Here is a 25,844-nt window from a genome sequence, read left to right as displayed (position 1 = left end):
TCAACGCAGTTGGAATCTCCGTGGAACCAGACCTCAAGCATGTGCTTAAAACCGGTTTTTAGAGAAGCAGTTTTCTTGCACTCTCCAGAGGGCAGCAAATCTCGTAAAAAAAAAAAAATTCTGTTCTCTCAATCGTAGATTCTCCTAAATAGTTTCATCAAGTCCTTGTGCACTTTTGTAGTATTTTATATAAGCATTTTGCCGAGAGCTCTTAGGAGATTTTGCTGCTGGGAACTTGCTGAAATACACATTATTGGTTTGTCTTGACATCAAGGAATGCATCAAGAGTAAAGTTATCTGCCTATCGAAGTTGAGTTATGGGTTTCTGAAATTGAAACTGGAAGAAAAGATTGCATTCCTGTTTCTGGAGTAGCAACTTCAAAATCCTGTGACACAAGTTTTGCGGTAGGCAGGATAATTTTACCTTTATTGTGTGTGGGGACTAACTGCATGCATTTCAGCAAGTTCCCTGCTGCAAAATTTTTTAAAAGCTCTTGGTAAAAAGTGCACTACAAGTGCACCAGCACTAGCTTTATACGAAAGTAAGCGGCATATATAAAATTGGCTCGCAAAAACACATGCTCCATGAAAATTTCATACTTTACTGATTAATATTAAACAGCTTCCCCCCTTGACCCCTTGTAGGACAGCATATAGTTTTTGCAAGATTCATGAAAAATTTTTTATTGCATGAGCAGATGAGGTGCACATAAATGGTTCTCAACAAATTTTGCAGTTTCAGTACAAATAGTTAAGTGGAAGAAAGTGGGACATATTTGTCTTGTTGGCACTAAATGGGGATAAAGAAAGTGGGACATATTTGTCCCATTGACCCACGTGGGTGTCCTCACTGAGTTTTTTGTTACCACTTCATGAACTTGTTCGCTTGTTGCTGAAGTTCACACTACTACTACCGTCGTGGAACACCAACAGCGGCCACACCTTCTAGAGTTTCACAGGGTTGTGTTTGCCAATGAGCCGAACTTCACCCGAGGCGCCAGCTATTTATGGCCATTTCTTTTACCCTTCATGTTCATTCAAAAGGACTTCTTGCTGCTGGCGATTCTGAATGTTTGGCTGTTGCTGATTTGGTGCCCAAGAACAAACCACATACTATGAGAATTACCACGCAATATTCAGTCGTTAAATGTTCAATTATTTTCAGCATGGTAAAAAAAAAAGCGCTTTCCTCATATTACTTGTCATTTCAAATCTTCAGAACAAGTAGTACATGTTGTGATCTATAGTTGTTCCCGTCTATCAGAAAAAAAATTTACTCGCCGGGCATTTTGATTTTTTTTTTGTCATAGCAAACATAGCCAATAACTTGCAGCACGTCTGAAAAAAAAGAACGAAGTTTCAAGGCCTGGACTCGTTACCTCATCTGGTGGACATGGCTGAAACCAGTTTTAACAGATCATTGGAACCTTATAATAGATGGGAGCACAGCATAAGTGGGACTGCTGCATCCCACTGCCTCTTGCGAGCCTTTTAGTATGGGAAACAAAGTGGGACGTATGTGTCTCATTGTTCCGCAAAGACATAAAGGGTGGTATTGGCTTGAATGCGTCACTGAATTAATGTAAAAGGTTACATTCATGACAAACTCGGCTATAGCAAAACGACTCGGTCACTCGCACCAGCAAAAATTTTTACTATATTAGTTTGATGATGGCATGGCTCTGATGATTCTCTCCCACTTCCCTTCCATTCTGCTCTTTATTTATTTATTTATTTATTTACCCTAAAGACCCAGAAGAGGGCATTACATAGGGGGGGAATGATTAAAAGAAAGCACACATAACAAATCAACTCATAACAAATGATGGTAAATATACAGAAGGCAGAGTTTGGGTAACATTTGGTTAAGTGCAGTATAACACATTGAAACCGCAAAATTCAACACCTTCAAACAAGTGAGTAATAATTAGGGCAAAATAAGTAACTAAAAATACAATGGCACACAAAAGAGGCTCCGGAGCTGTTCAGCACACAAGAAATGGCAAAGCAAAAAAAGGACCGCCAAAAAGTCACGGACACGGTAAATCATCTAGCACTCTATGACGCATTTTCTGTGTTCAAAAATGTTAGTAAAGCTGTTTGAAACGATGATAATTCAGTATGGCCGACAATGCTGGATGCCAATGAGTTCCATTCATTAATTGACAAAACCAGCGGTGACTTCTGATATTTTAGTGTGCGAGCGAAAATCGGACGTACCTTATGCGCATGATCCAGGCGAGCTGAACAATGAGGTGCAGGAAAGATATGATTTCGGGAGAACGGCGTTTCGCTATAGTATAAGGTGTGAAATAATGACAACCGGGCGAACTTTCTACGTGTAGACCTGTTAATGATTATTTTCGGTTATCACGTTTTTTATTTCATACACTTCTTGTAGAAGTACTGCATTTGCACAAATACAGCGCGGCCACGAATACAACGCGCTTGGTTCCTTGTAAAAATCAAACCTTTGCATAAACATGGCATCATCCTCCGCAGCCTCGGCGTCATTTAGAAGGCGGTAAGAAACACTCGCGACACAGTCAAGCGCGGCAAAGCTGCGAGCGTTCTTTCTTTTCCTCCCTTCTCTACTCATCACTGCACATTTACTAGCTTTCCTTTCTCAGCGGACCGCGCCGCCGCCATTCTACGTCCAGCTTTATTATTATTTTTTTTTTCCGTGCGCGCCGCGTATTTTGCCTCACGGCCTTTGAAAAGTTGGCTTCTCCTCGTGCTCTTGAGCTTGGTGGTGAAGCCATCTCAAAAAACCACCGTTTTACAGTTTGGTATTCATTAGCCTCCGAACGTTGGCCTCGCGATCCTCGACTTCGCTCGTGCAGTGATGTCATCATTCTGGGGCAAGTATGTCGCCACGGATAGACGCTCTTTACTATAGCCATTTCTTGTGAAAAAATATTTACTATGAGGGGCAAAAAAAAAAAAATAGTCATCTATGAAAAGCGAAATGGACCGCAGTTTCACTTTACTATATCTGAGTTTACTATAGCGGGGTTCTCCTGTATACGATTTGCATGCTGTTAATTTTTACACCAAGAACTGTTTTGAATTAGGGGATCCAAACTTCTCTCCTTACACCACAGAACCAATGGGAATGAGAACTTCAAACTGCTCTCATTTGTTCTCGTGAAATTTCTCCCTTTGCCGCTAGGTGTCTTGGCTTGACCAGAGGCCCGGGCGCAATCCTGCGACCACCTGATGCAAAAGGTACAGCCACAGAGTGCCATCTATGGGACTGTACCATTCAGAGAACTGAAGTACACTGTGTGGGGACGCTTTCGTCCCCTGCGTTCGCTTTCCCTCAACGCGCTAGTTCCCTGTGGTTAGCTCCTCCGCAAAGCACTCCTCTCGGTTCGGTGACTTTCCACTAACAGGGGCGCTCGCATCGCAGCGACACCAGCGCCACGGATGGCGTTTTGCTGCGCGCGCGCGGGGGAAAATCGGGTCTCTTCTGCTCGGCACCGGAAAGCGTGTTGGACGTTCACGCGCAAAGCTCCGCTCTTCGCCGCGGGCGCCTCTTGGTCGGAACTTGCTCCCGCCGAGCCCGTCCCGTCGGGCCTCGGAGTTTATCCCTTTGCCCTACCGTGGGCGGACGTTCGCTCGTAGCCGTGCTGGTGAGTCGGACATCCTAGATTCCTCAGTGTATTTTGTTGCTAGCTGGCGTTATTGTTGCTATAGCAATAAATGCCTTGTTTGTGTCAGCCAGTGTGTCGTTCCTTTGTTCCCGCAGAGCAAGGCCCGCCGTGGTCGGCGTGCGCTCAGTAGCGTACGCGACCACGGGGTGGGGTCTGCGCGGTTTTGAACTGTGTCAGCCGCGCTTAAGCGGGGAGAACGTATTTATCTCCCCCCATTTTAACCCCATAACTGCTAGCAGAGGCGACGTCTTGTCAAGGATTTATGAACTTGCTATAAGAGATGCAAGGCTTAGGCCTGCATATCATATGGCCTGTGTGGTACACACTTAAAGCTACCCATTTTTATGCCACATTCACGTGCATAGCTGTGTGGTAGCCTACAAAAAAAAATTCACAGAGCTCTGGACACATTAGTGCATCACGCACTTTTAAACTGGTGGTGTGCTGTTGCAGTAGGCTACCATCAGTGGTATTACTGCACGGAAATAAAGAGCCAAAGATATATCAAAAGCACTTTCTTTTTTCTTTCTGAGGAGTGCAGCTCAGATGGTAGAGGGCCTCTGTGGCAGGCATAGGTTGTAAAAGGAGTTCTGGTCCCAGAAGTTGGCTCCCTTCCAGCCACACCAGCCCTGCACATAACACAAGCAGCGTTGTAGTCCAAGAACAGCAGTCGCTAATAGAGAATTTTTTTTTTTCTGCCACGCAAAAATAAATGCCAAATGCGTACGCAACCGACTGAAAGTTGTCCTCCAGAGACAAGCAACTATATTTTAGCAGCTTGCTTAGAGCAGTGCATGGATAACAGCTATACTGGTAGCAATGTGCTGAGAAGCTCCAAATGACTAAAGTTCTGGGGCAGTCTCTGAACACTGCAGCATACACACAAAAAAAGTCGCCTAGCACTGTGACCGCGCGCACGTACGCGTGCGCACACACACACATCCCTTTAAATAAAAAGATGCCACACAGCCATACAGTGAGTATGTGAGCAGAGGACGAACAGATAACAATACGTTCGAATGAGGCAGCCAACGGAGGCAGCACATGCACTGGTGTCACAAGGTACAGGCTTCCCACGCAGTCCTTTTCCACGAGGTTGATGATGAAATGCACCAGCGGGCACATCTAAACACATGGATTAATTAATTATCTCCTAGAAGAAAGAACGCCCCAAAAGACACAACACAGGTGTGGCGTCAGTTGCCTTTCCGGTCATCTCCACTAATGTGCTGTGGAGTTTCTGCTCCTGCTGCTGCAGCTGTTGCAAACAGTAGGGAACGTGCTTCAGTTACCTTGTTTTGCACGGTAGCCAAATCCTCGGCACCAGTGTAGTGTGGATCAAGCACCAGGTAGTGTGTGTCGCCCGTTTTGGTGTCGAAGGCTATTCCAATAATCGTGTGCGCCAGCATCCCACCACCTGCAGGGGAGGAGAAAAAAAAAAACCAAAATGCTACAGCGACACAAAATGTGCAAGATGAATGAACCAGCGAGGCATTAAGCGACCTTCACTACTGCTTCTGTGCTTTGCCTAATGAGCAGGCCACGGAATATGTGATGGCCTTGAAAAGCTCACAGCAAAGTGATTTTACAGGGCCTATGAAACGGTTTTGAAAGTGGCTGTAAAATGTCTGCATAATGTACAGTAAATGCCACTGAACTGCACACAGTGTGCTAATCCTCAAAAATGAGCTGATGATTTTATAAGCACTTTTCCGGCCCCCTGCAGTGCACGAGTTGAGAGAGAAAAGGTAGATGGTTGTTTTTAACCTCCGATATCTCTGGTGCTATATAAGCTAGACTGAAGATTCTTGTGGGAAGATGATGGGTGATTCAATGTCAGTCAGTCTTATCCTTAATGCAGATGGTTTCGGGAACCTCTAACTACAGCAAGGCAAATAAAAACGATTTTATCTCGCATCATGCACAGCACCATCCACTTACCAATCATAACTGGAGTACCATGCTTCTCAAAGTGAGCCAGGAGCTCACGGCTTTTACTTGGTAGATCTGCACCTGAGCTGACAAACATTGTCCGACACTCCACCTGCATGAGTCAATATATAATGATTATTTGCAAGAACAAGCCGAGCCTGTCTAGGTGTGCATTTTGCTTTCAAGAACCTCTTGTTGGTTAATAGCTGCATTACTTTCCTGATACAGCACAATCTAATGCTCAGCAAAGACAAACAGGAGCACAAATTCTTAGATTATAACTTCACTGCAAAAAAGGATCCTGCTGTGGATTCAGAATTTCACTGAAATATAACAACTAAGGGTTGGGCTTTTTAGTTATTATTTTTTGAAAATTCGGCCAACTTTTTTCGGTGTTTATTTCAGAATTCAATTTTAAATTCCTTTCTTTTGGGACTATTATTTATAGAATAATATGTAGGAATTAGTTTTTTTTTTTTTTCGGTGATGTACGGGCACCACTATGCAGTGAAAAGTGATGTGTAGTTCATCTTGGCTTGTTTTCTAATGAGCGGTTGATGTGCCAGTAAATAATGCAGAAATGGCCACGCACAGAACAATCGTCGCAATATAAAACACTATTACTGTAAGGAAAAGTAACATTGCAGAGGCGAATCGGATCATGGGACCAAAATGTAAATAAAAGTTCATTTCTAAAATATACGTGCAAAAAAAATGAAACAAAGAAAAAAAAATTGCAAGCAACAAGCAGAGGCACACACACATACAGTTGCCTTGCTTATGCAAAAGGAACCAGGCCTTTCTGTCTAGTTGCCTACATGTTGGAAAAAAGTTATCTGGTGTTGATAAATGCCAGAGTAATTCTTGCTTGCTACACACTGCTCACGCCTTCACTCACGGAAATGAGAAAGGAACAATAACATGACTCTTTTTGGAGACACTTGTGCATGGTTTCATACTGGCAGTGGTTTGTTACGGTTAGAGACATTGTCAATGCCCTTACATGCCCTGAAAGAGCCTCTGCAACCATTTACCAGCTCAGTAAGGTGATGACAGTCTGTGAGGAGAAGGTGCTACTCTAGTAGACAAAGCGTGTCGAGGTGGCACAGTCTCGTAGTCTGCGCCCGGCATTTGTTTAGAGGAGCAATGCCTCAAAACATACAACTGAGCTATTTAATTCAGTAATCCCGCTGTGTCACCGTGCACCTGGCTTCCGCATTTCCTTAATTCTCTCCTGCGACCGTTTGTAAACCGTGCTCAATAGCCAGCAAGCTGCAGTGTAGATTTCAAGGATACTGACCGTTCTCTGTTAGAACCGAATTTAAAAAAATGAATTCAGCACACGTTTTTCTTCTTTTTAAGTTAAATCGAAAACTCCAACCCCCAAATATACCATTTGGTTAATCAACTGCTATGACCATTCCATTTCACCAAACTTCTACTATCCAACACTACAAAATTTGCGAAATCTGCAAACTTCTGATGTTCAGTGCAGTACCATGTTGTGGTCTGGCGTCTCAACTCTAGAAAGCAACCTTTACAGGTGCACAGTGGGGACACCTTATACTTTACCAGGGGCCGTATTACGGAACTGTCAAATCAAAAACTTGTCAAAAAAGTGTCAATTAGCCCCGCCGTAGCCGCGCTCCTATTGGTCAGCCGTGGCCGGCGGCCATGTTGCTTTTTTGCGTTATGGGTGGCTGTCGTTTACCTCACCGACATGACAGAAGTGATGACGTTGCACACCTAATTATGCAGGCGCAATTTGACGTTTTTTTTATGACCGCTTCGAGGCGGTCAATATGGCCGTTGCGTTTTTGACAGAAAATGGCAGCGGCAGCGGCGGTGTATGTGGCGATGGCAGGTGCGCGCCGGCGCGAGCAAACGGCGAAGAAGGGCATACAAAGACGCGTTTAACTTGCCGGACGAGCTGTTTCGACGCCTTTTTCAACTGGAAAAGCAGACTGCAGAGTGGCTGTGCGACGAACTCGGCGATGAACTGGGAGGTGTGTGTGCGAGTGCACTGTCAGTGCAGCGGCGGGTGCTGTATGCACTGCGCTTATTTGCGACCGACGGCTTTCATGCAAGCTTCGGCAGTCGATGTCACTTCTGTGCCACAGCTACATACAAATAAAACATGCTTATGCTGGCAAAGAACTTTATTTTCCCCTGCAAATCTCACTTCGTGGTCGTCTTCTGTTTTTCGGTTGAGGAAAAAAAAAAACAGACGACCACACATCACATACTGCAACGCTTCACGCTTTGACACATTTGTCATCGATTGTAAGAGCCGAACAACACAGACCTTAACAAGTTGGCTTCGTCGATTTTTCCGCAGTTAGATCAGCCGCACAGTACCTTGATTTTCGACGCTGCGTCAGTATCAAGGCGTGGAACAGCTGTTTTCATGCAAAGCGGCTCGTTGACGTTTTACCACCGTCTGCGCACCCCCATGGCAGCGAAAGTTACCCACCAGCAAATTTAATAGCCTAACTTCTTGCATTTCTTATTTTTCATGATATTTTTCAGCCTTAAACATAATTTTTGACAAAATAAAATAATATATTTTTTTATCGCTGTGCATTTCTTTACTCTTTTAGCAAAAATTTAGCAGATGGTCCCTCGTCGTGCAGACAAATGCTTCCGGGCCGCCGCTCTGCTGTAATTGGCCGATTCCTCGTTGCGTCAATTTTGCGTCAAGCGTCGACGTCACATCGTTTCGTCATTTTGACATCACTGTCAATAACTTTTGAGAAAATTTGTGACAGTTCCGTAATACGGCGCCAGATCCTGAAATTGCAATGCAGCTCAAGTTCAGCATTTACTAAATCAATCATTTTTAAATGACAGAAAAAAATCTTGCCTTTGTCTTTCCAAGTGGATGATGAAGCCACACATTCCACTGATTGCAGTTATTCTCTTCTCTTATAGCACGAGCAAGTGAAATGGATGTGCAACAAATTAAAATTGGGATAAAGATCAGCAAAAAGTTGAACCTAAAGAACTGTTTCATCACGGAGACTAATGAATTTGATTGCTGAACAAAGAGTAAAACATAGCCGGGTTTGCTGCGCACTGCACGCTTAAAAAGCTAAATGGCAACTATATATGTGAAAAATCTTTGGCAAGGAGAAAAATGTTAACCATATTAACTCGCATAGGAGAAAAATCCCATTTCCCCTGAAATTAATAAAAATTTGGGGTTATGTTCATCGCATAAGGGGTTCATCACGTAAATATTAGCAAAAATTTATTTTCTGAAAAACAAAATAACGGTGTGTTCACCATGTGAGTAGCTTCTCTGTGCAAGTAAATGCAGTACCTGTGTGCTCCATCACAAAAAAAAAGGGGGAGGAGAAAAACTCGAGCAATACAGACAATATTACAGACAATAAAAGAAACTGCAATGAAGACAAATGAACAGCGGATATCACTCTGCCTTTTGCACACAGCCACTCTGTGCATGTGCCCCTACTGTGCATGCACAATTCATGTTGGTGACAGGCGCAAGTGACGGATGGCAGCATCTGTCAAGCACACAGTTGCCACTTTGCAGGCAAAGTCTGCCATGCACATCTGTTTTCAAACAGTTCTCAACAGAGGGCGCCACATCTTGTGAAAAACGCAAATTTATAGAGGGAAGAATAGGCATGGTAATCATGGTAAGTTTTACTTGAGGCATCACACAGCTGGCTCACAGGACACAAGTTGCAGTATAACAGCTGCCAAAGAAGGTAACTTACATTGAGCAGCTTGTTAAGGCAGTAGCCAACCTCCTGGGAGCCAATCCACTGTCTTGAGCCAACAAAGGATGATGGTTTGTCTCCAATGTCCACCAGCATCTAGAAGGCACCGAAAAGAGGCTGCTATTAAACTTTCTGTGCACTTCTATTGACCTCTTTCGAGTACCATATTCTCAGCAACGTTTCCTCCATGCTGGAAACTTATGCGGTCACAAACAGTTAATCTACAGGCATATGTACAAAGTTATTATGTAAGGTTCAAAAACAGTACAATCATAATATCTTGTATTCATCTTGGATCTGACAGGCTTTCACAAAGCACGTTAGGCCTTCCAGGTTCGTTTACCGTTTCACCAAGTGCAAAACTGTCCTATCTGCATTGACACTTCCAGTGACAGATCTGATTTCAAAACTTACCCAATACAAAATTTACAGCCTTTTCTGTTACACATAAATAAGCTTATAAAGAAAGAAGCACTGCCAAGCACAGTGGCCGTTAGTGAGAGGACTGCTTTTGAAAAGTTTTGCCCCACTTAATGACAGGATAGTTGCCAAGCCACGAGCTGGTGTTCTTGCTGCATTCTCGGCACCTGGCACAGAGGCTCAAAATCAGGCCTGATGAAGGCAGAGTGGACAAAAGCGCCATGCCTCCAACAAAAACGCATAAACAAATGCAGAAGTTTCGCAGTGAACCATGTTCCTGAGTTTGCATACAAAAGTTAGAGTGGGCGATTAAAAAGAATGAAAAATAATAATGCCCCGCCCGCACCGCTAAAAGCACAACGGGCTTGAGTTTGCATACAAAGGTTAGAGTGGGCAATTAAAAGGAATGAAAAACAATAGTGTCCCGCCCGCACCGCTAAAAGCACAACGGGCTATTGCATACAGCAGCAACAGGAGCAGTGGAAGCTGGAACACTGCTGCGCACTGTGAAAGCCAAAGCAGTGCAGTTCCCACCTGTTGTATCTCACGCGCTCTGTGAAAACCAAAGCAGTGCAGTTCCTACCTGTTGTATCTCACGATGGCTGGGTGTGGCACAGTCGGTGTACCCTTGCAGCTGAAACCATGTTACGATGGTCTGCAACGAGCGGTAGGCACAGCCCCAGCCATTGTCATCCATCCGGTCCTGTTGGTAGTGGCGGTACTTGTACTGGCCACTCACCAGCCGCACCTCACATCCTGCCAAAAGGAATGGGTCATCAGTGCCAGTCACCCCATGTGCAGTGCACTACTAGCACTCACTATGCAAATTAAGGGTTGCTGTCATATGGAAGCAAAAGCCAACAAATCTTGGCCACATCGGTGAATTACTGCAATAAGAAAAAGAAAGAGGACCCGACCCACCTTTCTTGCACCAAAATCATGAGAGTGAAGTTGGCAATGTATTTTGTGTTGCTTGCATCCACTCCAACTCAGGTTGCTATTATGGCCATCATCTTTCACAAGCAATAGTGAAAGTAGTGCCCTCATGCCTTTGCTGGCATACTTATCTCCTGGCTACAGCCGGCTTTCATAGAAAAACAGAAGAATTTTTCCCACGTATTTGTACAGGCAAATACCACATTCAGAGCTTCAGGTACAATTCTCAAGACAGCTGCAGACTTGGCACACCCAAACTTTTCTCCGCTCCCCGTTCGCATGCCTCGTGCAAAATGGTTTCGTAACAATGGCAATGCACATCATGCATGTGTAATATGGCTACCAAGAGCCAAACTGCACAGAGCATCAGCCACACCATTTAAAAGCTTTCCTTTAGTTCAAATTCTGCTTTCAAATTATATTTTCAGTCCCCCCTGAGTTTGACTGAACAGGCTTCCACTGTATGCAGAAAAAAGTCAGAATACACACAAAGAAAAAGTACTCTGTTCACAATGCACATGTAACTCACCACTTGGAGGGCGGAGGCCAACATGGACATTGCGAAGGTATGGTTCAGAGGCCAGGTCATCAGGGAATGCATAGGCATTGGACTTGCGGAAGTAAGGCCGATCGTCGGGCAGGAGGAGCAGTCGATGAAGCTCCCGACGACAAGATACTGCAGCAGCACCAAACACCAATCGTGGTTTGACAATTATGAGATCCCCAGTTACATGTATAGTGGGACCTACTTCATGTCAACAGCATTGCAAGAGGTGCTTAACAGGGGAGCCTGATCTTGAAAACAAAATTTTTATTAATGTAGTCACAGTTAATAAATCTTCAGAGAGCATGTACCGTATTTACCCAATTCCAACGTGCACCTTTTTTTGGGGAAAATAAGTCTCAAAATCGCATTCGCGTTGGATTCAGGTACAAACCGAAACTGCCCCATGGCTGCCCATCGTAATCGCCATTATACGATGTGGGAGCTCACTACGTGCTGGCAACTATGGGAGCACGTTTGCTCGTCCTTCTGCGTCGCAGGAGCCATATCGTTTTGAAGAATGGATGCAGCGGCCACGAAGAGGCGTCGTGTCCGCCACGAGCATAGCTTTAAGCGCAAAGTTACTCTGCATGCAGAACAGAGCAGCAATAGGCATGCTGAAGCTGAAGCTTCAGGCTGAAGCGTGCCTCAACCGAGGAAATGGCCAGTTGGGTGGCCGAAGCTTGGCTTGGAATTCCATCAGTTATGGTTGTGAAGGCATTCAAGAAATGCGGAATTTCTAATGCCATGGACGGCACTGAAGACGAGATGTTGTGGTCGGAGAATGAGAAGGAGCTGTCCAAGAGTACCAGTGACTGCAATTCGAGTGAATAAACCGCCTGTTCTCATCTGAAAATATAAAAACGGTTGCAAATTGTTTTCATTCGCGGAAATCACATGCACCTTAGAAGCGGGGCTTGTAGTTTTGTTTTCCGTCATCGAAATTGGTGCGCGTTAGAATCGGGGCTTGAAATTTTTTTTTTTGGTGCCGGAAATTGGGTGCGCATTGGAATCGGGGGCACACTGGAATTTGGTAAATACGGTATTTTTGTGTGCAGATTCCAATTACTATGTCATTTAATTTCATGTAAAACAATTCCTTGAGCAATTTCTTGAAAAGCTTTCAAGAGAGTTTTCTGCACGAAACTTGCTGAAATGTATGTTATGGGTTCTCTTGACATAAAGGAATGCAATAAGGGTAAAATTATCATCCTACCTAACATAGAACTTGAGTTACAGGGTACTGACACTGTCACTACAGAAACAGGAATACAAACTTTTCTTTGCATTTGTGAAGTGACAAAACCAAAACTTCAAAGGTCATGAGGCATTTGTATTGAACACATTTCCGTGTTGACTTTTAAAAGGGGCCAAAGTGAAAACAAAAATAAAAGGCAATTACTGAGGTTGTCCTGGGGAATGCCACTCGGGTAGACAACAGTGATCCAGTGACCACACTCCGCAGGCCAGAAGTGGAATGGTTCTGCACTGCACACACTGCCACCCTGTGTGCCAAAACGTTGTTCTTGTTTACATACTGTACATACTCATGCAAAGGCAGTGCTTTTCTTTGTATATATTTTGACAGTGTGCAGGCACTACATGGGGGCTGCTTTTTGTTTCGATTTTATGACCACACATTTAAAAATCATTTTATCTGTCCAAGTATAGCACGATATCTTACATCTGGCTGTAGATAAGAATCATGGTTAGAACCTCTCCATCAGCTGCTGTTGCCTCTGCTCACTTCCAGCACACTGGTAAGCTCAAAAACAAGGTGTCTCCTGTGAGTTAAGAACTCGTGTAGCCTTAAAACCCTGAGCAGCAATATCCATAGACACTGCACACCATTCATTTAAAATCCCTGAGCAAACGAGATGAGATGACACAATCCTTGGTCACTCTGACAGTGTTTTGTGCGACGAATATACAGCGTGAGACACAGTCACAAGGGACAGAAACAATGAAAGAGACAGAGCGCCCATGTGTCTCCTCCACTGTTTCTGTCCCTAGTCATTGTGTCTTGCACAGGATATCTGCCATTCAGAAAACCAATTAGTCTATCAGTATGCGCTGGTGTTTTGTCCTCAGAGGTGCCATAAAATCTGAGAACAGGCACCATACTTCAAATGATGAGAAGCAAAATCATACACAGGCAGCACTGGGCACTGCGAAATGACGGCACATGAGAGCACAAGCTGGGCCTAATAAAAATATAAAGCGCACATTTGCCTGCTGTTGCAGCGTCTGAACATGTCAACCAAGGCTGAATGAGGCAAAGGTTCTTGGGAACAGGAGCAGCAATCTAGCGTACAAACTAAATAAAAGCAACTTTCACAGAAAAATGGCCTAGAGTGTATCAGAAAAATTTCAGTAATGTTGTTTGCTACAGAAATTGCCCTTCTAAGAGCCATGCCACAAAGAAACAAACGCCATTTTGTCCTTCAGCGTGCTTCAGTTTGTATCTGGTGTTCAGTACCTCCGAATAATAAAAGCAGCTATGAGCATAAAAGTAGTTATGAATTGCACCTGTCCATGCTGCATGTTCTTTCGCAAGTTATCTAGTTTGTACAAACCTTGCTTCTATTCTATTAACAATGCGCAAACCAGCTCAACAAAATATTTTGCACCTGAATCATCCTCATCAGGAATGATGCACTTGCAACACTGCCATACGCCTCACCTTGGAGAACCGTGCAATGCAGCACACCATCTGGTCCACCTGGTTTGACAATTCTTGGGCCAAAAGGTCAATGACATCAGGGACAGGGTCATCCACTCCGACAGTGGCAACCACATCCAAGGGCAGCACTACGGAGCTGCTCTGAAACACCCCTTGGAAAAGCACACAACCCAGCACGTCAAGAAAGCTGTCGCAATATAGGCTACACTAGCATGCAAAATCACCGGTCATGCTACACTTATCGCCAAACAGTGCACTACACCGGCCACTAGCCGTAAAATGGCTCCCCACCAAAGAAGCAACAGCGCTAAGCGATAGAAGACAGCATTAAAAGTGAAAAACAACAAAAATCAAAAGCAAATGTAACCGCACACTCAGATGTCCTGCCTGACATAGCTTAATTTTTTTTTTTTTAAGCTAAAAAAAGTTTAACCTCTGAGGCAGCACAAGCTACTAGAAAAAAAAAGTTCTAACTTACTGATAGATTTCAATGAAACAAGAAAAGCACAAGCTTTGTGATTATATTATAATAAAGCCAAAAAACAAAAGAGCACAGGCACAAGAAACAAATGGAACCAAAGGTCAACAGTCAGGGCCATGTGTTGTCCTGCTCTGCACATTGTGAGTGTGCTTCTGCAGAGTTTTCGGCTCGCCACAAATTACAGCACAGCTAGCCCGTGCGACATGCAAGAAACAGTACAGAGACACCACATTGTCACAGCCCCATCTTGTCATTTATTTACGTCCTCTCTCTGTCTACTTCAACTACGCACGCACACATTCCACAGAAACTGCACCACAACTTGCACTTGCTATACCCTCATCATTCTTCCCGACGCAGTCCACATATGCAATCAACAGAACTATGGCAAGCAAAACATGGCCACAGCATTTCCATCAGCTCTGTTTAGTGAGAATTACACATCCATCCTCACCATCGCCACCACCTTAGCCCAAGTTGAGTTCACTGCAAAACTAAGGCCTCTTCCAAAGGTATCAATTATTCCTGCTCTGGACTAGCTGCAGCCACACTATGCAACATTATACTCTCATAAGGACTGAGAAAAAAAAGCATTGCACTTGGATTTTAAACGACAAGGGCTTAATTGCTTTGTCAGTCAGAGCTTTATTTTTCAGCATAACATTTGTATATTGCACAGGAAAGAATGCCTACAAACTACTACTGCAGCAGGCCCTGACACATCAGGGGACAGAGAGCATTAACATCACTGCAAAGCATCTAGAGCAGGGGTTCTCAAACTTTTTTGCTTGGAGGAACCCCAAAAGCCTTCAATAAGTTCCAGGGAACCCCCCCCCCCCCCCCCCCTCCCCCCTGCTTTCACTTACCAGCAATGTTGTCGAGTGCATTTTTGCAGAGAGAGAGTTGCGAAAGTTAAGCACAGATTAATACAAATACTAATGTGATGGGTGGTACCGCTTCCCTTTTAAGAGCAAGTCAAAGCGTGGCTCAGTAGCACTCAGAGCTAGTGCACTGCACGGGCTCGGGCCAGCCCGAAAGCCCGGGCCGGGCCGGGACGTGATTTATATTGCCGGGCCTGGGCCGGGCCCGGGCCTGAAGTTGCGGGCCCGGGCCGGGCTCGGGCTTAAAGCTGCGGGCCCGAGTCGGGCTTGGGTCCGTACAGAAACGGCTGGTGTCCTACTTTTCATTCGCTATTGCAGAGTGAAGTGCACAACTGCGGCATTAAAGCAGCGACACGGATGAGCTATGGGTTATAGTACGCGCCGAGAAAAAAAAACTAAGCTTTATTCATTGACTTATTTATTTCTTTATTTCCACGCCGCGGTGCAGAACGAGTAAAATTCAACCGGCCTTAATTGGCCATTGATCGTTCGTCATCCCAAAACATACCTATACACTACTAGAAATGCATTCGGGAAGAACGTATCAGTTTAGGACGCTTATAGTCTTTAAGCACATACCGTGAAATACTCAAGCCTTTTAGATTTTCGTTTCTGCTGAAAGGCGACCAGTTCGGCTGTGAGGTTAACCTATGAGATCGCGTTCACTAAAAGAAATGTGATCCCACTGCTTTCTAGGCAGCTTTAATATTTATACCTCGCGGGTGGCAGAATATAACTGATTAAAATCAGGGGGGAACGCAAAGTAGACTACTAAGAGTGTATGCGGCCCTTTTTATTTAGCTCTCGGTACTTCCGAGTTTATCTTTGCCCACCTACACGAGATCACTGTCCAAAAGACGGGCCTGGCGAGCACTACTCTTCATCACTTCCTTCTGGGTTAAAAAGAACCAACTTTCTGAAAGCCAAACTGCGGTTTCAGAACCTTTGTCGGCCAGTTTCTTATCGGTGTAGTAGCGGTCTACTTGCTCAGAGTGAGCAGTATACCTGAAGCGTTACTGTGAAACGGGCCGGGCTGGGCCCGGGCTGGGCTTCACTCCGGGATTCACGGGCCGGGCCGGGCTCGCTAGAGCGATAATTTAGTGGGCCCGGGCCGGGCTCGCTAGAGCGATAATTTAGCGGGCCCGGGCCGGGCCCGGGCTTGAAGCCGCGGGCCTGGGCCGGGCTCGGGCTTCAGGTCTCAGGCCCGGGCCGGGCTCGGGCCTCAGATTGAGGCCCGTGCAGTGCTCTACTCAGAGCCAGTCTCATATCAGCTGCCGGGTCAGAGCCGGTGAGGGTTCTCATGGAACACAAGAAGACAGCCCGCGGAACACACGGGTTCCGCGGAACCCAGTTTGAGAACCCCTGATCCAGAGCACTTGCCCACAGCAACTGATGCATTGTCTTCATGCTGTATGATGCTCCCCCCACCCCCCTTTTTTTTTTACAGAAACTAACAACTCAGTGTGTCTGCAGCATGAACTCTCGCAAAGATAAAGCAAAAGTAGTTTTCTGGGCTTGCTGGTTTTTCATGATGAATGAAACAGCATGTACAAAAACATGGTCTCTGGAAGAGGCACACCACAAGCACCTGTGGTTAGTGCTCCTCTTCCAGTGCCTGTGTTTTCGTATGTGCTGCGCTTGTGGTGTGTGCTCCTCTTCCTTTGACTGTGTTTTCATGCATGCTGTTTAATTCATAAAAAAAAAGGCTGTATAACGAAGTATAATGGATGACTTCCCACCACCCGGCCACATTTTCATGCACTCCACGTGATGACACATCAAAGACATGTGAGTTGAGATGCCGGGTCATAAAACTAAAGTGTCGAAGACAATAACATGCCTTCCCAGAGCACCGTCACTTACTTCTCTGGTAGTGGATGACTGGTGTGTAGGCTTTTCCACATGCCTCGACTGCAGCCTCTCCTGTGGACTGCACCAGGACAGCAAAGCTGAGAATCCCCTGTGAAGGGAACGCAACGAGAAGCTTGTGTTGCCACTCTTGACTGCACCATCCCATGTGTAAACAAAGCCACGGTACAAATCAGATGCATCAAAATAGACTAAGAAAAAGATACCTCAGAGTGAAATAACAAAAGGAAAAGGTTGTAAACGATGACACGAGAATTATCAATGCTAAATTTACCTTCCAATAAGGAATTTTCTCTTTTTTTTTTGCACATGCAGCCACTTTTTACTAGTTAAATTAAAATGGAATGCATACACTTGGTCAATTGATATTTTAAATTTCTTCCAGGGAAGTTCACATTCCAACCAATACTAGCACATTTTTCAAAGTATTACAGGGTATAAGCTAAATTCTGCACTAGTTTATGACATTTCTGTGCAACGTACAAGAACAGTTAGCAGTGAAAGGCGAGTTTGCATGCGCGTGCTTCTCATCCTTGATAATGCTTTTCTTCTGCAGCTGTCCATGTGTCAGGCCACTTGTAAAATAAACAGCATGCCCCAAGATGAAAAACCTGGATCATGGGCAAACTTGCACCACTAAAAGAAGCATTCTTTCTTTTGCTCTGTTTTCCTAAAGAATTACATTATAGCACCAAATTTCTGGATGCACGTTTTCCCTTTGGAATGGTGCGCAGGACAATAATGTGCATGAGTCACGACGTAGAATTCCCCTAGAATTCCCCTAGTGGCAAAAAAAAGATTTTCAATTATAAATTTATAATTGAAAATCTTTTTTTTGCCGCTTCGGTTTCAATGGCCAAATGACGACTGTGATATAACAGATGGTTTGAGTTCATGCGAGTCTTCCAAAAGCTGCGGTATAATCATTGCTTTTTCATTTTCTGTGATTCCAAATTTTGGACAGGTTCGCACAAGAGCTGGTGTGAATTGAAACGAAAAAAGCAGTGACCATACTGCAGTTTCTGTATGCCTCACGTGACCTCAAACAGTCGGTTGTGTCACAGCCATTACGCGGCCACTGAAACCGAGACGCCATGAGAGAAAAAAATTTAATTATTAATTACAGTGAAACCTCGTTATAGCGAACTAGTAAAAAATCGTAAAACAGTTTGCTATAGCCGAAATTCGTAATATAAAATTTCGTCCGAAACGTGCGCAATAGCGGTGCAATTTAGTCATTGAAAGGACAGCAATTATGGCGATCCTTACAAGAGAAGCGGATGGATGTTTTCCCAGGTTTTGGTGGCGTTTCGAAGACGCTCGCGGCTATTCCGAAGACCGCAAAAAACCGAGTGTAGGTTGGCTCCCCCGCACAGCACTGCAAGTGCAGGGTAAGCGCCGGCTACTGTGGTTTCTCTGCATCACAGCCGTGTCGCGTGGAAAGCGGTACGTCAGAGCGAAAGTTGCCGCCGTTTTCACCACCTCCGCGACAGCCGACATGAGCGCAGGATTGTCACTGCATGCTTACAACCATCAATGCTGCTTCCATGGCGCTGTCGACGGATGCCAGAGCCGTGAACGCGTGCTGACTGCCGGACTGCAACCCTACACGCTGCTGTTGGCGAGTGCGAAATGAAAGTGCAAACCTTGGTGCGAACGCGTGCTGCATCACCACCAGTCATTTGTGCAGTGCGGCGAAGCCTGCCATCTGGCACAGTTTGGCGCCAGTGAGTTCGATATACCCGTTTCATGGCCAACCGCGTTCGATATATAAAGTAGAAATTGCATGAATTAGTCAAAAATATTTACGAAGGGTTCGATATAGCCAATAATTCGTAATATCCGGCTTCGTTATATCGAGGTTTGACTGTATTTACTGCTTGCTGGCGCAATCCACGTGGCTGTCCATGTTTTCGTATGTGCTGCGCATCATTTCAAAGACAGAATGCACAACTTGTTTTTGGTGGCTTTAATCTCTTAACTATAAAGCATTCTCAATGGCATTACATTAAGAATAATTTTTGTTTCACCAGATTAACACAGGTGCCTAGGGAAACTGCAACACCTTTTGCGTTTTACGGCCCCTCAATGTGGTGTCACCTGGTTGTTCTTGAGGCGCCGCTGTCGGCCACCGTCGCCTGATTGGTCAACCAAATCTGAGAGGGCCTTCTCGGGAGAGTTCCGTCTCATGAGCACTCCGCTGCCATCCAACTGGAATGCCAGCACATCGGGCACCAGGCGACGCTTGATCCGTGATGCCGCCACTTCTAAATTCTGTTGCAGGAACTCTGAGCATGGAAAAAATCTGATGTTAACACTCACATAAAGCTTGCCCAAATGCAACAAGCAACATCAGACCTTGTAGACAACATAATCCTCACCCAGTGTTTTACACGGAATGCCTAGCCCATGTCTAACCTAAAGGGAACGGTAAAACTGGATGCATGTGGCTGAATGTGAATGATGGATGTAAGTCAGCATTATTTGACAGTCATATATTTTGTAAAGCCAAAGGCCGACGAATAACAAGAAATGTGGGCACCCGACAACGGAAAATGGCAAAATGCACATTCTATTTTTGTTCCTCACTAACTTTAAGTTCAGCACGTCTTGATATACTTTTCTGACGTATTTCAAGATCGGAAATTTAATGTAAAAGTATTCAATTGAATTATTATTAGAAAAAAAGGCTCGTTGAGTTAACTTTGAGCCCTTTTCTGCAATTCAGAACTGATTTGTGATAGTTACCACCAGCTGTCACTAATTTACGGCAGCCCTCAAACTGCTAAAGGACTATCCTGTGACCCATGATATGCACACTTTGAGGAGAAACTTGTCAGTGGACACCAGAACACTATAATGATGCTGAATTACATCTCAAGCATAATATGATGTGCCCAGGCACAAGCTCCATTTTAAGGCAAAAGCCTTTAATGCCTCATACTGTTGTGACCAAGTTGTGTTAGCAAATGTGTCCGCGTTTTGGTGTCAGTACTGAAAAAAAAAAAACCTGTGTCAAGGCTGGGAATCGAACCAGGGCCTTTGGCATTAGAAGTGGAGATGCTACCACTCCGCCACGAAGGCTCATGGTTTCAGCATGAATAAAGGCGCATCTAGTGAATGCATAGGTTTCATAAATAAAATAAAAAAATTAAAAAAAGATTTAAAAATATATGAAAAAAAAAACTAAAGACACCAGTGCGCCAGGAAACGCTTTCGCCTAGCAGCATTTTAGAGAGCCAAAGTGCCCTCTGAATTTTTTTGAGGAAGAATCAAAGTCTTTGTTGATACTGTAGCACTCGTTTCAGAGTCCCGAAGAGTGGTTATCATTCTCACGTGTCATGGTGTTCTGCATGACAGTGCATGCTCTTGCTGGTAGGTGCAGAAAACTAGCAACAACTCTGCCTCAACCAAATTAATTCACAGTGTCCCTAAGACTGCCATACTGTGAAGTACCATTGGCTTTTTATCGAGTGCGAGCATTATTATACAGAGTTACTGGTCACGTGACAATTTGTACTTCAATGGCTTCAGTGTGCTTTTTTCAAAGCATAAAACCAAGGCCAGCTGCAATGACGCCAAAAAAAAAAGACTGAAAACACTGAACGTCATGCACGTGGCACGTAATCAACCATCGTAACCAATACTAACTGGTGTCCTGGTCCATTTCGAAGGAGAGCACTAAAGAGGCACGGGCTCGAAGTGTGCATGTCCCGGTGTGCACTTCTGGTACCACAGTAACCGATTTTGGTTCCAGAGGGCAGTCTGCCTCCAGGGAGACCAGCTGGGTTGAGACAGCAGCTTTGCTTGCATCTGTGTGCAGCACAACGGCAACCTCCAAAGCGCTGCACATCACACCCTCCTGAAACGAGACAAGCTCTTCCATGATGCTGAAAAGGTATAAAATGACCAAGTAAAAGAACCAATAACCCGAGATGGCTAGCAGTTTTACACTGCGTACTGCACCACACAGATAAACCAACCAGTTAATTAATGACTTCACTGCACATATGCGCTATACTTCTTGGTAGCAATGAGTTTCCAAGCAAGTTGGTACGGTGGTGCAGAATGCCCGATTTCATCAACATAGACCTTTCCATTTCCATGATAATCTCATAACATATTTCAGCTAGCCATTGGTCCCTCTTAACACATTGTTATTTCAACAAGACTCTGTCACTTTTTGGCCAATTATTCGTCCCTATAAATATTTAAACAAGACTGTCATTCTGCTACATAGACCAAGCAGGGAAGGCTGAGAACAAATGCTTGACTGCTGACCTTGCACGTGTATGAACCTGCTCACAGACAGCACTGTTCTCAGATGTTCAGTTGTAGGTTGTCATCTGAAGCAGTTTCGCTTTACAAGGTGAGTAATGTGTCAACTTGAAATTTTTAGCGAAGCGAACGAAACCAACAGAATCTTTCCAAATAATCAATGAGACTAATAAAAGAAACACTTTATGTCACATGCGTGTGTTTTTGAGTAAAAAGATTCTGTGTATCATGTCAGAATTTGGAAGACGATGAATGGCTTGGATAATAATAATAATAATAATAATAATAATAATAATAATAATAATAATAATAATAATAATAATAATGCTTTATTCATAAGGATGACCGACATTTGGAACAGAAGAAAAAAATTTAATAACTGATCAAGTTGTTTGGAAAGACTATCAGTTGAGCACCCAAATGATAGTTGGAGCTGTGAACACTGACAAAGATGCCATAAGGAAAATTTTACACAAGCATCTCAACATGCTTGTGCCAAGATGATGTCCTTAAGGCTCTCACACCAGAGAAGAGTGCCACAAAAAAAAATTGTCAGAAATCTGCAGCAACCTGAAGAAAACCGAAACCATTCTCAAAAAAGCCACCACATGTGGCTAAGCCCGGATCATTCGCGATCTGTGCCCAAGATGAAACAACAGTCCTTGCATTGGGAAACACTATCACCATCAAGTATGTAAAAGCACTTCAAGGCAAGTCAAAATTCAAAACCATGTTGTTTTTTTTTAAATCCTAAGGATATAGTATCGAAAGAATTTGTTCCGGAAGGTAGAAATGAGAACCAGCATATTTTGAGAAAGTTTGGAGAAAAAAAAAAACGAGAGAAAGAATGAAAAAACAAGAAGCCCTAGTTGATTGAAAATGGTCTCAATCATCATAAAGACAATGTGCCTGCTCATACAGCACATTCTATTAAGTAAATTTTGGCCAACAACTGCACTGCTACACATGAGCAACCTCCATCCACTCTTGTCAGGTTTGGCACCTGACAATCCTGCGCTGTGGCAAAGCACACATGCTCATAAAGTTGCACAGTTAATCAGAGCTTTTATTTGTGAAACCAACCATTCAGTAAAAACATGCCAAAGGTCTCACAAAGCCCTAAACACACCTAAAGTCATGTACTTAAAGTACTTAGTTGCAATCAAAGTACACTGTAAACTGGCTCTCAGTGAACCTTGGCTGTATTGCAGGCAGATAATTTTATAATCTGGCCTGTAATGACCACATATTTAATAATACATTTCTAGCTCTGTCATGCTTAAAGCTGCCAAATGCAAGCTGCTCTCAATTTTCTCACCCTGGAGGCCAACAGTTAACAACAAAGCTGACAAGCTGAGCCTTCATCCAGCACTGTTCTACTTCTATCCAATTAATTACACTGATTACATAGGAGTACATGCTTTTTCAGAAAAGATTAAAATTTAACTAATGCACACAGTATTAAAATACATGCACAAACTTCCGGCTCTTAGCAATATAACTTATCTATATGCATATACTCCTCTGTGACCTGCTTTTAAAGGCTACTAGTAAAATTAACTAAACAACAGTTTCAATCCATCTCTTTAAATTCTTTGACGTCAGTTCTGTAGGTTGCAGTTATTCATGATATTCAGAACTATTTAATCACAAGAACACTAGAAATAGGATAGCAACAGTTTAGGGCCCCACCTGCTGGTACTTGAGCACAAGTGGTTGACAGAGTTCATAAATCTCGTTGTCCGATAGGCTACTTGAGATACAGAATACTCCAACCACAGAGTACCCAAATGACCGAACCACTCCATTATTGTCCACAGCACAGCCTACGCACTGAATGCCTTTCTTGGAGACATGGCCAAAGACATAGCCAAGCACTGGACTGGAGCCATGAGGATGCTTTAGGAGTCTCTGCAGAAAAAGGCATAGAAAACGTGTGTGTCAGTTGAGTTTGAAGCAAGATGTCCCCTGTGAAATTCAATGTTAACATGAGGAGACGGTCATGGTACATTAAGAAATAATTGAATGAAAAGACAGTACACACACTGAGGTTAACTAAGATTAAGCCAGCAAGAACTGTGAAAGCATACATTTGGATTACATAGCGGTCATATCTGCTTACCTTTGCAAGTCTAAAATTCATCCTTCATTTGAGTTTTTAAGTCTCAAGACAAATCAGCAAATGGTCCAGCAAGGTTGTGAAAGCAAACGTTTTACTAAAACATTGCCTGTCGAAGCTGGCCAATATTCACCAATGGTTAAAAAATATTAAGACATGTCAGGAGGACATCACATGTTTATTAACAAACTGCTGCATGACTCCCAGCACAGATTCAGAAGACAGCAGTTCGACAAAACAGATCTCTCACGTCATAAAAAAAAAATTGAGTCATCTAGTAACAAAACACTGGTTATAAGCCTCTACATCAACTTCTCAAATGAATCTAATTCAGTTTGTCACAAGATTCTTCATTCCAAACATCACAAATATCGTTTATGGGGTTCAACATCGAAAGCAACTAAGGCTATGAGAGACTTCGTAGTGAAGGGCTGTGGAAATTCTGACCACCTGCGGTTCTTTAACATGCGCTGACCACACATCACATATAGGGTCTGTGCATGTGCTGCCTGAACTGTAATTCAAGCAAAGAGTGCAATATGTACTAATATAAATAACACAAAATTCGCACTGCAACCTTTAGCACTGTGGTACTGTAGGGGAGAATTCTACGGCCAATTTATTTTCTATTCCTCTGTATTTTTTTCCTTTTATACATTTTCTACATTAATGACAGAGTGCACTGTGTCAACAATGTGCAGTTTATTTCTCGTGCAGATGATATATGTTTTTGTGATGTGTAGTTCTGAAAATGACATTAAACAAAATGCTAACAAATTGCTGGAAAGGTAAGGGCTGACACAAATCTGAGAACAAAAGAAATTCTTTTTAAAACAAAGATGGTGTTATGCTTGCTGGAGGAAAAGAACACATGCTGCGTCCAATTAATGTATGCCCAGGCACTGACCTAATCGAAATAGTAGATTCTGTAAAAATGCCTCTTGTTTTTTGATGGATTTTAAATGGAGCAAATATATGTATAGCATACCTCTGTTCAAATGCGCGCTCTGCATTGGGGGTCACAGCTACTTTGAAACATATCTTTCCTGTGAAAGTCAAGATTATGTGCTATAAATCCTTAACTATTCATGATGAAAAATAGTGCGAAGGGAAGACGAAAAATGGGCAGGTCGACGTAGACAAGTGCTACCTGCATCATCTCTTTATCTTCCCTTCACGCTATTTTTCATCATGGACTTGAACCAACTAGCCGAACTTTCATTACTCTTTAGCACAGTACAGCAACCTCAGCCAGCGCATGACTGCTGTTACCAGATTGTTAAAACTGCACTTGCTCTAGAAAAAAGCCTTGCGATTTACAGTAAACGTTTCTTGTCGTTGACTTGCCCATGGCTTACTATTTTATATGCAGCGTTTCCCCATATATTTGAGAGGTATAATTACAGGTTGTTTTAGGAGCTTTTCTAAACATGCCCCTTTACTAGCAAAACTGCCGCAAAGACATTTAACACAAACACTTATTTTATTAAATCAGTCGAACCGAAAATTTTTTTGTCCATTCTGTAATATGAGTTCAGAAACTGATGATTTTACAGTGTTTGCCTAAGTGGTAAGTATTATGTCTCAGTGTCCACTTGATGTTTATCAAACAAGTGTGGGTCTGTTAAGCTATACAGCTGTTAAAAATAGCCTGGTCATATTTGTGTCAACTAGCATGCGGCTCGTCAAAACGTCACTGTTTTAGTTTCGTATCTTTCTACTGAAAATGAAATACAGCAGACAAACTAGCACACGCTTTTTGAGGCACCATCGATCATCTGTCACCAAATATGCCAACTATGAAAAACAGCTCGAACTGACTTCGCTTGTTGAGCCGCGAAGGCACTGACGAAAATTATACGCAGACTTCTGTTTCTAGTCCGCGTGGTTTCACAAGGACCTGTCAGCATCGGAGACAAACAATAATGCCCAAAACAAGTTCCTTACGGCCAGCGCGAACTCAAACAGCATGTCACGTTTTTCGCGTTACAAGACTAAAGATAAGGTAGCAGAGTGTGTAGCTAAAGTGTGTAATTTACTTGACAGAGCAGCTCTGAAAGCACCACGTCGCACACTGGAGGCATGATGATCTTCGGCCTCGACTGCCCTTGCTTTAGCCGTTTGTTTCCGCCTCTGAGCTGCCGCTTTGCTTTCCGCCGTAAGCTACGACTATGACCTGAGTATTGCTGGAAACTCGCCGGTGGAAAAATGCGTGCCGCCCATCAGCGTTCACAACGTGCCTACGCCAGTCACAGCTGGTCAAGTTTAGCGACTTCCACAACTTTCGTAACTTCGGTTG

General features: G+C 43.7%; 1 protein-coding gene across 1 annotated transcript; it reads right to left on the bottom strand.

The window, feature by feature from the left end:
* Positions 1–4,156: 4,156 nt before the first annotated feature.
* Positions 4,157–25,844, bottom strand: Ufsp2 (UFM1 specific peptidase 2). Its single transcript, XM_089565770.1, has 13 exons — positions 25,585–25,844; positions 23,119–23,337; positions 20,800–21,010; positions 19,249–19,436; positions 17,143–17,239; positions 13,918–14,069; positions 12,637–12,739; positions 11,220–11,366; positions 10,338–10,510; positions 9,332–9,430; positions 5,598–5,700; positions 4,949–5,073; positions 4,157–4,285 (listed from the first exon to the last, which is right to left on the bottom strand). The coding sequence occupies exons 1-13, from the start codon at positions 25,627–25,629 to the stop codon at positions 4,199–4,201; spliced, it is 1,749 nt and encodes a 582-aa protein (XP_089421896.1). The 5' UTR covers positions 25,630–25,844; the 3' UTR covers positions 4,157–4,198.

Source organism: Amblyomma mixtum, chromosome 1 (genome assembly GCF_055824585.1).
Source record: "Amblyomma mixtum isolate Tamu chromosome 1, ASM5582458v1, whole genome shotgun sequence".
NCBI lineage: Eukaryota > Metazoa > Arthropoda > Arachnida > Ixodida > Ixodidae > Amblyomma > Amblyomma mixtum.
The sequence above is the reverse complement of the archived record's forward strand: the minus strand, read 5'-3'. Positions and strand labels throughout refer to the sequence as shown.

Excerpts from the sequence above, each read along its gene's own strand:
- Ufsp2 (XM_089565770.1), bottom strand. The coding sequence starts at position 25,629 with ATGCCTCCAGTGTGCGACGTGGTGCTTTCAGAGCTGCTCTGTCAA. Across the intron at positions 17,240-19,248 it reads GGCGCCTCAAGAACAACCAG|GGGATTCTCAGCTTTGCTGT; the intron begins GTGACACCACAT and ends TTCCCTTCACAG. Across the intron at positions 12,740-13,917 it reads GCATTGCACGGTTCTCCAAG|GGTGGCAGTGTGTGCAGTGC; the intron begins GTGAGGCGTATG and ends TTTGGCACACAG.